At 42.3% G+C, this 15068-nt stretch overlaps 1 protein-coding gene across 2 annotated transcripts in view; it reads right to left on the reverse strand.

The window, feature by feature from the left end:
* LOC131573832 (high mobility group protein HMGI-C) overlaps positions 1-14254 on the reverse strand; it is a 109135-nt gene extending 94881 nt beyond the window's left edge. Inside the window, exons 1-3 of one of the 2 annotated variants that reach the window (XM_058828108.1) lie at positions 12228-13151; positions 9446-9532; positions 1855-1905 (exon numbers count right to left, since the gene is read on the reverse strand). In XM_058828108.1, coding sequence (XP_058684091.1) covers positions 1855-1905; positions 9446-9532; positions 12228-12338 — 249 coding nt within the window. In that variant the 5' untranslated portion in view covers positions 12339-13151. Of the gene's footprint in view, positions 1-1854; positions 1906-9445; positions 9533-12227 lie in introns of those variants that run through there. The other variant, XR_009276267.1, reaches the window with a different exon arrangement.
* Positions 14255-15068: the final 814 nt, after the last annotated feature.

Below are 15068 nucleotides of genomic sequence, written 5' to 3' on the forward strand. Positions count from 1 at the left end.
CATTTCGGTAATTTCCATTTCTGAAAATCAGATTCTTGACCTGACAAATAGCCCATTCCGTTCAGAATGCTCCACTGATACTGCCCATTCTTTCTTCCCCATAAAAATATAGACATAGAAGGGAAACATTCTAGCCTACAAGATGGCAGAAGCGCCCTTTCTACTGAACACTCAGTTTCTGACTACGAGTACTTGGAAGAGAAAATATTTTTTACATTTCAGGCTGTTGCCTTTTCCCCAAATTCTTCAACCATCCCTATTCACCTGTCACACATTCTTAACTCAGAGGGGATGGCTTGACTGTTATAAATTAATTACTCTCATAAACCAAGTATTTCTGCTGTTTCCCAGGGATTGTACCCAAGGTGAGGATCAAGCAAGCAACACTCAGTGCTCAGATATGCAAGGTTCCAGCCAGATGGGAGGAAGCAGACAGAAACTGACCCATGCTTTACGGCACTTGACATTTTCCTTCCTCAAGCTGCTTGGGAGAAAATCACCAGCATAGATATGTTTCAAAAAGCCACCTTTTTTTTAAATGCCAGTGAGCTTCCTCATGTACCTGAAAATGTGAAATGTGAAAATTCCTCATGTGCCTGACTTAAAAGCTACAGCTACAAACCACTCGTCTAGTATGCGGTGGTCTGTTTTTTCCAAAGAAATATCCTGTGGTGCCTTCACTGGACAGTGCAATAGAACCAGCTCTTAAAGTGACTGCTAAAGGCAGCTTTCCTGTGTTTAGTGGCTGATACTCTGGGGAACCTTAGCTGTAGTTTTCAGTACCTCCTGGTGCTGCTTGAGCTTTTGAAAGCATATACTTTTACAACCCTTTTAACAGCTATGCAAAACAATGGAACAAAATGGGGGGATAATGACAGGACTGACGAGAAAAGAGATTACAGAGTGAAATAAGGGGTTCAAATTGAGATGTTGGGCATGGATTTGAAAAAAAAAAAAGTTTAAAGAAAAATGTTGAGCAGGGAAAGGGAACTGGAGAAGGGAAATCAGAGATATTAACTTGTGATTAAGCACACTGCCACACCTTTATATCTTCTAATACTCAATCCCATTTTTCCAGAGGCAATCCATATGAAAGCCCATGCACAAGTGAAAAACATGCAGATGAGAGGTGCACCAGCTGGACCCTCATTATCTGTAAACACCAGTGAGAGCACAAAATTTCAAGTACCTAAGACTGAAATACTTTCATAGCTGAAGAATAAAAGCACACATCTGATAGACACATCTAAAGACTAAACGGGTCAGGAAAAGCGGAAACTTTTAATGAAATATATTACCAGTCACTACAAATATATGAGGCATGAAAATGACTGTGAATGGAAAAACTAAGTTCTAAGTGCAAGTATCCTGCTGTTCATCTGTGCTCTTTCTCACTGGATTTAAGGAAAATATGCATGTTTCCAGGTAATGTAGTACAAAAGCATTTTGGCTTCTAAACTTTATCTCCCGCACCCTTCATCTGAGCCTTATCACCCTCTGATGTCTGATATTGCCCCTTTCACCTTTGTTACTCAGTTACTAAACAAGTTATTTCATTGTTACTCTCTTTTGAAGGAAGAGTTGAGGCTCTTTTCATGCTGATAAGATACACATAAATATTCACTTGAAGCAAACATTCAATTGTAAAGTATCTTGAGCAAACTACCAGAGTCTAAAGGTAGGAAACTGTGATCAACCTCTTTGCTCTCTTAACTCTTTAGTCAATCCACCAGAACAAAAAGACACAGAAGACAGATGCTTTTTTTTTACAAATGAAATTACTGTTCTCTAAAGGAATGGACTTTTTAACATGCTTTATAACACAGCAAATAAATCTGGAAGTGAAATACCTACCCATTTTCTGGGCCGGCCTCTAGGTCGCTTTTCACCAGTGGCTTCTGCTTTCTGTAAAAGAAACACAACATATTTTATACCTCAGCATTACTTAACAGCCTCAGTAACTAGGAATCCTTTCCTGTAACATTAGCTACAATTATACCTCTTGGGTGGCACCAGGCCCCCCAGCTAATCTGTGTGCTTTCTCACACAGATTGGTGATTATGCTGCTTTTTCTGACATGCCTCACCTGCACCTGAGAGCGTCCCCAGCCCTGATCCACACTGTGTCCAGGGGCATGGAGTAGTGCACCCACACAGCCCCAGCTGCTCAGGGCCCTCAGCAGAGCCCTGACCAGCCACTGACATGCAGGCTCAGAGCAACTGGGAAACCTGAGAACCTCCAATAACATCAAATCTAGTCTTCCATGGGCCATCAAAAAGTACTTGAAGATACTAAATTAAAAATACAGCCTGTTTCAAGTTGGATCAAAGCAGTTTACAGCAGCTACAATTCCTTTTTCTCCTTTTTCCTTTTTCATTATATTCATGCATGAAAATAATTAGGACAGAATATCATCATGAACATGTCTGTGATCTTATTGGGAAACAATTTCTCCATTTTTCACATGAAGTTTTCCAGGCAAACACACATCTTTAAGCTGCAATAAGTAAACCTATTATGGCCCAAAACACACCTTCCCTTTCCAGGTTTAAGGAAACAATGGGGAAGAGGCCCTAAAAGTGACAGCTATATTTATGTAAGCCCAGCAGTTGCTCCCGGAGCTTAGCTTAAACGAAATATGTGTTCTTTTATAGGCTCTTCCACTAATTCCACTGCATGAAATTGTGAATACTACTACTAATAACAGTACTTATGCAGTACACTAAAAAACTTACAGAGTTTAAAATGAAAAGTCAGGTTATTCTCTCTAGCTAGGCTATGAACATCCATACACTTCACCAGGTAAACTATCCTGTTCCACTCAGGATTTTGCCACTACCTGTAGTCAGGGCAGGACTTGCTAGATACAAAGTCACCAAGAATGAAGACTTTTAATACACATGAATTGTGTTGCTTTGGTTTTTTCCCCCAGTTACCTGTACGTGTATTTGATTTGCCCTTAGAAATCAACTGTGCCATTAAATAAGTCACTTGCTGGTCAATCACTGTAACATACACTGTAACCTAATGCTGTGTAAATCGGATCTCTCTATAAGAGAACTTGAGCTGAGAAACTAGTGGAGGAATCTCTACCAAAAAACCTGCCCTGTGAGTTAAATGCAATTACTTTGAAATAAATACCTCGCAATAAGAAAGCTGTGAAAAATAAAATTCACACTCCTAAAGGGCAAAATTATCACTCAGACTTGTTAAAAGAGTAAACTTGAGCTTTAATCATTTATACTGGTGTTACATGTAAGGTGAAACCCTCTTAAGAGAATACTTGTTAAAGTGCATTTACTATATCCTGTAGCTGTCTATTTCAGAGTTTTGTTTCCCTTAAGCATTCAATATCTTTATACCTTGTAACCTGAAGGATGCAGACAAACAGATACAGTTTAGTGTTGATCAGCTGTAGCCCCCTGCTTCCACATTTACTCCATGAAACACTGGGCATTAAGCTTAAAAAAGAAATTATTGGTTACAATTGGTCTTAACAAATCAACACTTGACATGTTATCAGAGCACTAAGGCTATTTATTTTCTTCTGTGTATCAATGCATCTGAAGAAAAGATCCTTTTCCAAAATTCTATTAAAAAGAATTAACTTTTTGAAAACAGAAACTACTCTGGTCTAATAATTAAAGTCCGCACAAACCTGACACAAATTTTAACTACCAATTATAATGAACATGAGAGATTTCTTTGAATAATTAATCTTTGCTTCCTGCCACAAACTGTCACACAGTGTGGCCGCTTCCCATGAGCAGTGCTGAGCTCTACCACCACCAAAGGTCCACATCAGAAGTGGCTGGTGTTCCTGCTGGCTAGTTTGGGTAATGGTTTGTCAAGTGCTTGGGGACCTTGCAGATTGAAAGGCACTATATTCCTGCAGTATATGACTTCCACCTCATGTTAGAAGAAAAACATTTCCATAGTTCTTATCAAAACCAAATCTTTCCCAGAGGTGAGCTGAGCAAACAGCCAGGCATGCCAGAGGTGATGTTTTGGTACAGAGAGATTCTGTAAGTAAATAGCAAGGTTTTCACAGATTAAACTGCAGAAAATGAATGACAAGAACCACCAAAGTGGAAGTTTTAATCTTCTCTTCAAGAGAAGAGAAAGACAAAACACTGTAAGAACAAACAAAAGGAGTAGAAGCAGCACAGTGGTAACAATAAATACATGAAGTTTAGGAAAATATTCCACCTCCTTCCCTCTTTTTTTAGCCTGACTTTTGCTAAAATACAGCCTGTATTTTCTCCAACAACTTAAGACTTTAACCGAAACCTTGCAGGAATGTTTTACTGTGTATCAGATAGATAATACTGGTTTCTCCATGAAAGCACTAAAACATTCCCTTTCCCCTGAACAGGTTTTTGCATCATCAGCAACACTCCAGTCTGTTGGCTCCTGGCTTCAATTGAAGAGTTGTCTCTGAAGCTAGGGACAAATCCCGACAGAGCTCCAGGCCACCCAGAGATGGTGTTTGGTCAGGGGGTTTTTAACATTTGGTGCTTCTATGCTATGAGGCGTGACCTTGCTTATTGCAGCTAAGACTGCAAAGAGGAATCACTAAACTTAAAGAAGGATCAGGTAAGTTATCAAACACAAGGAGTATTTCACTAAAAATATGAAACATCTTATAAACAATAATATGAACACACCATTTTTGCAATGTCACATGCAAGGAACAGAACTAAATTTACTCACATTTTAATGCATGAACTATATGGGAAATGTTTTTTATTTATCACAGGTGAGGAAGATCACAATTTCAATCACTGCTATCTGGAAGTGAGCTAACAGTCCCTAGGAAGATTTGCAATCCACTTTAGCCCTGTACCACAAGGTCATCAAACCCTGCTTCCAAACAGCTTCTCTCAGCAGCTCTAGGACTTGACTGCCCAAGATCTCTGCCTCCTTATTGCAAAAATGCACTGTACCCAGACAGAAACCAAGGCTTTACTACTGAAAGCAATGAACAAGACAAGACAAACAGAAAAAATTGAATGGCTATAAAGTGCTCTTTGGACACCTATGTATTGTCAAGAAGACCTCAAATGTAACAGAATCCAAATTTTAAGAACTCTATCTACTTTGCAAAATGATCTGCTGGAGATCTCAGATAAAATGTGTCAGAGCTGTAAGTCAGGTAAAGTAAGTGATAGTTCTCAGGATGAAGATCACTGCTGTCAAACAGAGTCAAAAGACCTTGCCCAGGAATGTGTCCATCTCAAAAAACCACACAGTTATTTAGTCAAAAAACACTCAAAAAAACAACCTTAGGCATTGACTAAGTACAAAACCATCACACTTTCCGTGTCCTGTTTTATCCATTTTAATTCTAAACAAAAATCAGTCTTCTGCTTTTCCTATCTTGGTCAAAACATCTGATTTTGAGGTCTCTCGTTTTTTCAGTGCAATAACCATGCTACAATCACTTGATAAACTTTATCTTGTTTCCCTTTAAGCTTGCAATGACTGGTGTTGGTGAAAATGAATGAAGCATGGAGAAGCCAACATTCATGAACCAATTCAGGGCAGAGTCCTGATCACATGCACTTTTCTGGTTTGTTTTTTTTGTTTTTTTTTGTTTTTTTTGTTTTTTTTTTTCTTTTACCTTTGGACTGCTTAACCCAGAGACATGCCTTTCTACATACCAAACCTGGCCATGTAACGTAGTGACAGCAGCAAGTACAGTCACACACAGGATCACAAGCTCTAGTTTTCAGAGGATGATGCATCAAGCTCTGTAGGCATTTTCAGTGAAACTCACTACACCAATAACTACAACAAAACTCAACATATTTTAGCTGAAGGAAATTTTATTAAAGAATTTTTACCATTGTATATTCCTGGGACATCCCTTGACAATTTCTTTAAAGACAGTTATATACTACTCCTTTTTCTAATGTCACAAATGTGTTTCCCTCTCTCAAACAGGAAATTATTTGTACCTATATAGTATTACAGTATTTTTGTCAAGCCAAACTACAGGAGCTAAAAAAACCCCAACAACAACAACAAAAAAAAGCACCCTAGAAAAGGAAATGTGATGGGCTGGGAACACAGCTCACCACGAAAAGGAAAATGAACGGCAGAACACCCAGGAAATTAAAAAGGAAGATTCCCCACTATGATCTTCCTGAAAAATATGGTTGTGCTTTAGGGAGAAAAAAACCCAAAACCCAATTCACATTTTGCTGGTTTTTTTCAAATATTTTAAATGAATGACAGAATAACTTGTTTAAAGATGCAGACTGCATAATAACCACCTAACTGTGGGGATTCAAGTGCAAGGTGATCAGGAGTTTTTTGTCTCTACCTCTTCTTATCTACTTGGTAACACATTGTGTTCCTCCTGTTTGTGAAAATTAAACAATTGAGAAATTGTTTGGTCTTCTATAAAACACACTTTCATAGAAGTTTTTGTGTCTAGTTTATAAAAACTTAGGCACATGTGATATGCAAGGCTTTAAGGAAAAGAAAAAAAGCATATTAACCAAAATTAGAGTAATTGCCACATTATTAGCTGTTCAGTTAGTTTTGCAACATTCTGTATGCATTGTCAAGTTTCACATTGCTAATTTCATAACAAGCAGTTTGTTTTCAGATGCCCCAAGGCCAGTTTACTAAGACCAAACACAAGCTCTTAAAGTTTAAAAAAAAAAAAAAAAAAAAAAAAAATCCAAAAAAACTCCAACAAAAATTAAAAAAAAAAAATAAAATCCTGTGCACCAAGTAATTTTAAATATACAACACAACCACAATTCCAGGGAAAATCCATCAAGCAATTTAAGGGTATTTCCTTTTTGAAGTATAACAAAACAAAGCCCCAGTTCTGGAGTATTTTTAACTCACTGCCAGTTTGTGCAATACATTTTTAATTGTGATGTGTAATGCTTTGCAAGAGAACACCCAATCAATTAATCATGAGTGCCTTCTCATGGCTGCTCGGTGGGTTCTCCTGGTCGACGTTTATCTAACATGTTGTGAACACTCTAAAGCATTTCAATGAGCTCCCTTTGAAACACACAGGGCACGCACTATTCTTTAGAAATTCCAGCAAATTCCAGCTGGGTGTATAGTACCCAGGTTCACTTGTAGAGGGGCTTAAGCTAAGATAGCCAGTTCTCATTCTGGTAGTTGGGACAGGCTGGAGAGAGCTTTAATAAATGTATGTATACATATGTATGTGTAAATAAGTGTACTACAAAATTAAACATATAGCTCACGCCTCTTAGAGGTGATACCCTCACTACCAAATGAAGCTTTCTTACAGTGCTAAAACTTTCCCATCATTATTACAGTTAGAAAAACTATTGGAAATAATATTACATTAAGAGATACTTTCAGATACCTGGTGAGAAGCTGAACCATTTTAGAGAGGGCTAATTATCAATTTGGAAAAAGGGCTAAAATATTTATTTGAAATGTGATACCAGCCTCTTTCTTCTAGTAAGGCTTTATAAGTGTTTTGTGTTTTAGAGGATTTATCAAACATTTATATACTTTATCTATAAACCTAGAAACCAGTAAGACTTGTAATTACATACCCCTCAAAGGGTTTTTTTATTACAAAAAATGATGTGGTCTTTGGTCAATTTTTTACATTCGCAACACCCAAAAGCTTTAATTAGTGCAGTATCTTGCTGCATTATGAAAATCAAAATGTTATAATGAAATGACTCAATTTGTAAATTAGATTAAGAGAGCATAACTATGCACCAGAATCATCTGGAAAACTTTTTGATTTAATAAACCTACACATATATGAATGTTTTAAAATTATTTTCCATTTACACTGATTTCCAAATCACTTATGTAAATTAACTAATGTCAATATTTATTTTAGAAGAATCTTTTAAAAATGCATTTCTACAAATCACTTAAAATTTAATCTTAGTACAAATGTTTCTCCTAGGAAAGCCAACACTCTTAGGAGTAATATTTAAAATACTAACGCTCATTGGATTTGCTAGACTAATAAAAAACTGCTCTCTCTTTTTTGAAGAGTGACATATAAACTATTTTAACATGAATCTAAGGGATGCTTTTAGTATATAAAGAAAAAAAAATAACATTTTAAGCACATTACCTTGCAGAATGGCTTTGAAAGGTTTTTAATACTTTAATACTTAACCTGTAAAACATTTTTCACTAATTCATGGATTTCTTGACAGAACATGCTGCTTTTTTTCCAGCCCATAAAGTAAGGAAAAAACCAAAAAACAACTAAAAACCAAACCAATTTTGAACTTAAAGACAGTTGGAAAAGTACCTCAAACAAATGTTGAGAACACTTTAAACAAAACAGACATGCAACCATAGTCACCTTTTAATGATTTAATATTTATCAGTAGTTGCTATAGTAATTTATAACACTGAAAACTATCAAACTTAATATGGTCAGTACCATAGGCATACTGAAAAATGAACCATAATTAGATGAAGACACAAATACCTTCCACACATTATGTCACACACGTCCTGAAAAGATACACTTTAACACTACAGCTCACTACCAGATTTCCCAAGCTTTTGTTTCTGATTTAGTACCTGTAAACCAGTGCTAACTGCTGTATAACCAACAACATAAACAAATCTCCCATATTTGTTTTCAAGCCCATAGACAACTATGTGCCTTTACTAAAATATTTCCTACAGAAGGATATGCATGATTTGCCTTGATAACATAGCTTTTTAATGCTGTGCTTTCCCCAATTTAAATAAAATGTAGTCAGATTTTCATGTTGTATCTGTGATGTAAAGCCCATGCACTAAATGCAGTGATTTCAGGGCGCTTCTCCTGTAGATAAAGGCAATCAGAACCACCACAATAAAAGTTTGGTCCCATCACCAATCAGAAATAGTGGTTCAGAAGACCAAAAGCACTTCCAGTAAAAGTCTCTTTGAAACTGATTACTAAACAAGATATAACAGGCTTTTACTCAAAGTTTACTTTACCATCACATTTTAAAGCTGTAAATTTCAATATATGCACTATTTCCATCAACACATAATTGGATTTACTTCTAATTAACTTATGCTTGACAAAGCACTTAGCTTTAATATACAGATTTGGTCTGTAGTAGTAACAACTGTAAGTGGGCAAGAAATTAATCTTCATCTTACAAAAATCTTAATGAAGAAAATAATATCCTTAATATTGACTTCCTTACTATATATAGGACATTTCATGGTTTCTTGTGAAATACATTCTTATTTCATTAACCTGTAGACTACTAAAAAAGAATGTCCTTATGGGTTCTGTACTTAAGGTCTTCATGTTAATTCTAGTTTTAAAAATGTGAAATTCATGCTTTATGTAGCATTATTAAAAGAGTTTCAATCCCACACTTCACAGCCTAAATTATTGGATTTTTTGCTAGTAGCTGATGAAAAAACAGCAAAAGTAATTCTTTCTCTTTAATAATCTCACCTTCTGAGCTGCTTTAGAGGGACTCTTGTTTTTGCTTCCTTTGGGTCTTCCTCTTGGTCTTTTAGGAGATGGTTCACCAGTTGGTTCCTAAATACAGGAAGACATGCTGTTGTGGCAAAAGGCTACAACTAACCCAGATGATCTAAAGAATATACTAAACTGAGAAGTTGCTTTAAACATATGAAATAACAGTTCCATTAAATAACATAATAGTAATAGTGCAACATGAAAAATTTAGCAACTCCAGGTAAAGGAAAAAATAAATTTTGCATAAAAAAGGAGTTTAATTTCTCTTGCAGTTTCATTAAAAAACTTGTAGAAGTATGTATATTCTAACATATAAATTATAGCAGGAAACACATTTTTTAAAGATGGCTATGATTTCCCTCATATAAGAGCAGTTATGTAAAAAATAATAGTTACCCATTTAATTTCAACTGCATTTCATTATAGCAAGATACAAGTATCACATGTAGCTTCCAGCACAAACTTTTTGGGGAAAAGAAGTTAAGTACCAGAATATTGCAAAGTAAGAAGAGACTACTTCTCTCTCAAGGGGGCAATTTTTTCTGTTGTTCTGCAGTAGGCATTATATTCACACCTATTCTAAAGAAAATTGATTTGTATTAACATGCAAATGTAAATGTCTGTTCAAATAGAACACTAGTAAGCCAAAAAAACTCAAGCAAAGAAAAATCTGAAACAAAACCCTAACTTGAAAATGAGTCGATACTGATTATTTTAGCTGTTTTCTTAACTAGTTCCTTTGCCTGCCAGTAAATAACCAGCCCTTAAAACTGGGTATGAATTACTAAGAGTTCAGATTCCAAATATTTATTCAGTGAATCATAAACACCATAAAACTCTTCTGGTCTTGAATATTATAGATTTCATTCAGATTACAGGATGTGGTAGAACTAATTAAGTACAGTTTGTTAACTTAAACCAGTTTAAACCCCTTCAACTTTCATAATTCCCGGGCAGCTTAAGGGGAGGCTGGCGGGGGGACTCCCCAAGTGCTGCAGCTCAGTGGCGAGCCCCGCAGGCACTGCACATCTGGGCTGAGCACGTTGAAGGAGACGCGGTTTCCTTTCACTTCCACACATTCAAATGCTACACGAGGAAAAAAAATAAGGAAAAACTGAAAAAAAAAAAAAGAAATATAGAAAGAAAAAAAAAATTTGAAAAAGAAAAAAGGAAGCCTTGGCACAAGCCAGCAGAGTCGGTGGGTGCCGGCTGCTGGGGCTGGTCGAGGGTAATCAGGGGGTGAAGCACAAAGGGGACAGAGCCCACTGTCACCGAACCGATGGAATGTCACCAAGGGCAGAGCGAGGGAACGAGGGGCTCTGCTTTTACGGCTCTCCAAAAAGTATTTTCTGTGCAATTTACAGGACCATATCGGTGCGGGGGAGGGGAAGGAAGCAAAGCAGTCGGGCTTCTCCCGGCTCGGGGCTCTGCTGCTCAGCTCTCTCCATGTTTCGAACCCCCCGAAGGTTCTCGTGGCAGTGAGGCTGATGCCAAATGAATGGGAAGTAAACACGTTTAAAGCCCGCGGAAGCTCGCTTTAAATTGAGCTCCACGGACAGCCCTGCTTCTCAATCGTGACTTCCGAGGGAGGCAGGGAAAAGGCTGCGGGCGGCTCCGCGCTGCCCCCGCCGAGCTGCGGGATTAATTGGTTGCATCCGCAGGCAAAATCCTCCTTCGGCGGCGCCGGCGGAGGGGCTGCAGCGAGCGGGGGCTCCCCCCGGCCCCTCGCCCGGCGGCAGGGGCTGAGCGCGGCTCGGCAGCTCCAGGCGATGCGACAATGGCACTTGGGGAAAGGAAGGGAAGGGGGGTGGGGGTGGGAATAACACACGGAGCTAACAACCTTAGCTCGAATTCAGGTCTTGCAAATCAAAAAGGGGAGCCCAGCGCGTCCCTTTCGGGGCCCAGATGAAGGCTGTGGGTGTGGGTACGGGTGGAAAGGAGCACACGGCTCTGCTCCCCGCGTCCACACACGGCAGCGTTCCCGTCGCCTCGACCTGCCCGAGGAAGCGCCGGGGCAAAGGCAAAAGGTGTTGCAAACACAGGGCAAGCCCCCTCCGGCTACCTCCCCCACCTCCATCGGCAACGGGGGCACCTCTCGCCATACGACGAAGGGGGCGAGGGGGGTGGTGGGGAAGGGGGGAAAGCCGGGGGGGTGGGGGGAGGAAAAAGGCGGAAAAAAAAAAAAAACCCTATGCGATTTTCTAGTCACCCTCCTCTCCCCCAGCCCCAGCATCTAGGGGCAGTTCGGGGGCTGGGCTGGTCAAGATCGGAGGCGGCAGCAGCGCCCGGTGGGACCCGACACATGCACACACACGCGCGCACACAGATTGAGATATTGCGAGGGCTGAGAGGAGGGAGACAGGAGAGCCCCGTTCCCTGCTCCTCGCTTTCGCAATTTCAAAATCAGCTCGAAATGACCCAGCGAGCGCTGGTTGGTCGGAGCCGCGCTGCTCCATGTTCCCCATTTACATTGAAAAGCCCCAGCTCGCTCCCTGCACAATAGTGAAAGTCCCGAGGAGGCTCCGCGGCTCAGCCACGGGCAGGCAGCGCCCCATCGCTCCGGGCTCCGGGGTTCCCCCGCCGGGGCGCCCGCCGGAGCCCCTCGCTACGCCTCTGCACCTCCTCGCCGGGAAGCAGCGGACAACAAAGCCCCCCCGCCCCGTCGCCAGGACTCCTTCACTCGCAGCACAATACGTACATGTACATGCCTATAACACTATAGATCTGCGGCTCTACGTATCTACACGATACTGACTTGTGGTTGTTTCCTGGGTCTGCCTCGTCCTCTCTTCTGAGGCTCTGCGGTTGCAGGTTGCTCCTGGGCAGCAGTGGAAGGCTGACCGGGTCCCTCACCTTGTGCACTCATCGTGACTTCTGCTGCTCAGCCTGAAACCAGTCTCTCCAAAGCACCTTGGAAGGGGGGGGGAATCAAAACGAGCTCTTGCTGCTTTTGCTGCTCGCTGCCACCACCACACCGGACGTCCTGGTGCTGCCAAAAAGGAGAAGAGAAGGGGAGGAGGAGGAGGAGGAGGTGATGGTGGTAGTGGTGGTGGTGGTGGTGGAAGAGGAGGGGGAATGAATCTTTCTTACAATTTAGGAATGGTTAGTAACATGAAGCAATTCAAAAGAGGAGTTACAAAAAAAATTAAAAAAAAAAAAAAAAAAAAAAAAGGACAGGCAGAGTAAATTGCAACCCTGGAAATGCAAGGAGCGAAGGAAATAGTCCGAGGGTAGTCGGGAGCAAACTAAGAGAGGAAAAAATGTCCTACAAATTGAAAGCAAGTGGTGGCTATCGCGCTTAGATCGGATCAGGACAAATTAAGATAAGACACACTGGAAATGGACTGAGAACACTGCACAATCTTGCCAGAAGCATGCAACCTGGAAAGACGGGGATTTCGGCAGCAGCGGGAGCAGCGCGCAAAAGGAGCGATCATTTAAAAATAATAATAATAAAACGATTTGGGAGATTGGGAGGGAAAAAAAGGGGGAAGGGGGGGCGGTCCTGGGTTCGTGTCTGTGATGCGAGCTCCTGGGACTGGAAATATTATTATGCGAGTCCTGCCCACGGACTAAACTGGGATGAGGGTTAAGGGAGGGAAAAAAAAAATACAAAAACGAAGGAAAAGAAAAGAAAAGCCACCTTTACCCGTGGTTGGAAAAAACAGGAGGGGGCTGTAGGGAAAAAAAAAAAAAAAAAAAAAGAGAGAGAGAGAGAGAGAGAGTGAGAGAGGAGGAGGCAGAGCAAAAACCCGGCGATGGGGGGCTGGCGGCCGGCCAGATAAAACACGAGCAGCACGGCAGCCGGGGCAGCGGTGGCGGAGCGCGCCGCCGCCTCACGTGTCCCGCACCGGCCCGGCCGCGCCGCCACCGCGGCTTTAAAGGGCCAGGCCGGGCCCGGCGCCCCGCACGCGCCCGCGGCCACCGCGCGGGGCTGCGCGGCCGCTGCACGTGCGCGCCCCGCCGAACAAAGGCGGCCGGGCCGGGGCCGCCCGGGACGCGCCCGCCGCGCTCCGCCCGCGGGGAGAGCGGCTCTCGCTGGCCCGCGGGGAGCGCGGCTCTCGTTGGCCCCCGGGGAGCGCGGCTCTCGCTGGCCCGCGGGGAGCGCGGCTCTCGCTGGCCAGCGGGGAGAGCTGCTCTCTCTGGCCGGCGGGGCGGCCGCCGGGAGCGCGGCTCTCTCTGGCTGGAGGGGAATGCGGCTCTCTCTGGCCCGCGGGGAGCGCGGCTCTCTCTGGCCGGCGGGGCGGCCGCCGGGCAGGCAGTGCCATCGCGGCGCGGGCTCGGCGCCTCGTGAGGCGGCCGCCGCCGCGGTAAGATGTGGGCGGTGTAACCCGACAGCGAGTCGGAGCTGTCCTGCCGGGAGGGTGACGGCACGCGGAATGACCTTGCGGAGAGCCCTGCCCCGACATTGTTCTCCTACGAGCGTGGCGGGGCCACAGGCTGCGCCTCTTCCCAGACCCCGTAGGCAGGATGTCCAGCACAGCCCTCTCCCTCCGCCGGTGTTCGGTGCTCTCCCGTGCAAGCCATGGTTAGGCGCCCCTCCAGTGCGGCAACAAGGAGATGGCCACAAAGGCCAGGGAGGACACCCCCCCTCCCTCCGTCTGCACGTCCCCCCAAAGAAACGTTCACACCTGGGCTTCATGTACAACTTGGGCATTTCCTCCAGTCCCACTCCTCCCACAAGGTCTTGCACGTCGGCTGACGGCCACCCCTGTAGTAACTATCTGGTGACATCCTTTCTCCCCTGCTTAGGGCTGGACAAGCGCAGGAGAGCGCTCAGAAGGAAAAGTTGCATTATCGTATATAATACTGAAGAGGGCAGAGATACTGCTGCAACAGTCCTTGTGCAAACTGTTGAAATGCAGCCAGTATTCTTGTCACCTTACAAATTCTTATACCTATTGATAAATAAGGAAACAGGCAGAAAGTTACTACAATCATAGTCATTGACCAGCAAGAACTGTGCTGAGGAGACAGCTGAGTTATTTTCTATGGAATAGAAAAAGTACACTGCAGACAGATGGGCTAAAGAAAGAGTAATCCTAGAACACTTCTAAAGGCTGAAAATATTGCCAAAGTGTTCTTAATCCAATCACAAGAATCCCAAAGCCTGCTTCGCTCCCATCCCCAAAAGCAACCAGCTAGGGAAGATAGACACAGTCCACCTGTTATATCTAACAGCTATCAGAAAAGCCTTGTAGTCTGACTGCATTGTGTAAAATACTCAGTTCCCATCACACCATGAAGAAATCCATCGAGCCCTACATCTCTTCTGTACATCAAAAGAATAAGCTGCTGTATGCGATCAGGATTCCAAGAGGAGATTGTGAAGTCTTTAGTTTAAAGTGTCACAGCACATAACTTTTATAACATCCATTAATCTCTTAAAAGCATATTCATGTGTCCATTTCTCTGGAAGAAAGTGTTACACGTGATTAGTAAAAGCCTGTTGCTCCAAAACATCCAGCTCTACAGAATCATCCTATATATTAATTGTTCCACTAGTCTTCCCTTGAGCAGTTCTAGTAAAAACTGTATAGTTCAAAGACTTTTTACATATAGCCATAAGCAAATAATTTTCACATGAGATCAGTAT

This window comes from Poecile atricapillus, chromosome Z (genome assembly GCF_030490865.1).
Source record: "Poecile atricapillus isolate bPoeAtr1 chromosome Z, bPoeAtr1.hap1, whole genome shotgun sequence".
In the NCBI taxonomy this organism is placed as follows: domain Eukaryota; kingdom Metazoa; phylum Chordata; class Aves; order Passeriformes; family Paridae; genus Poecile; species Poecile atricapillus.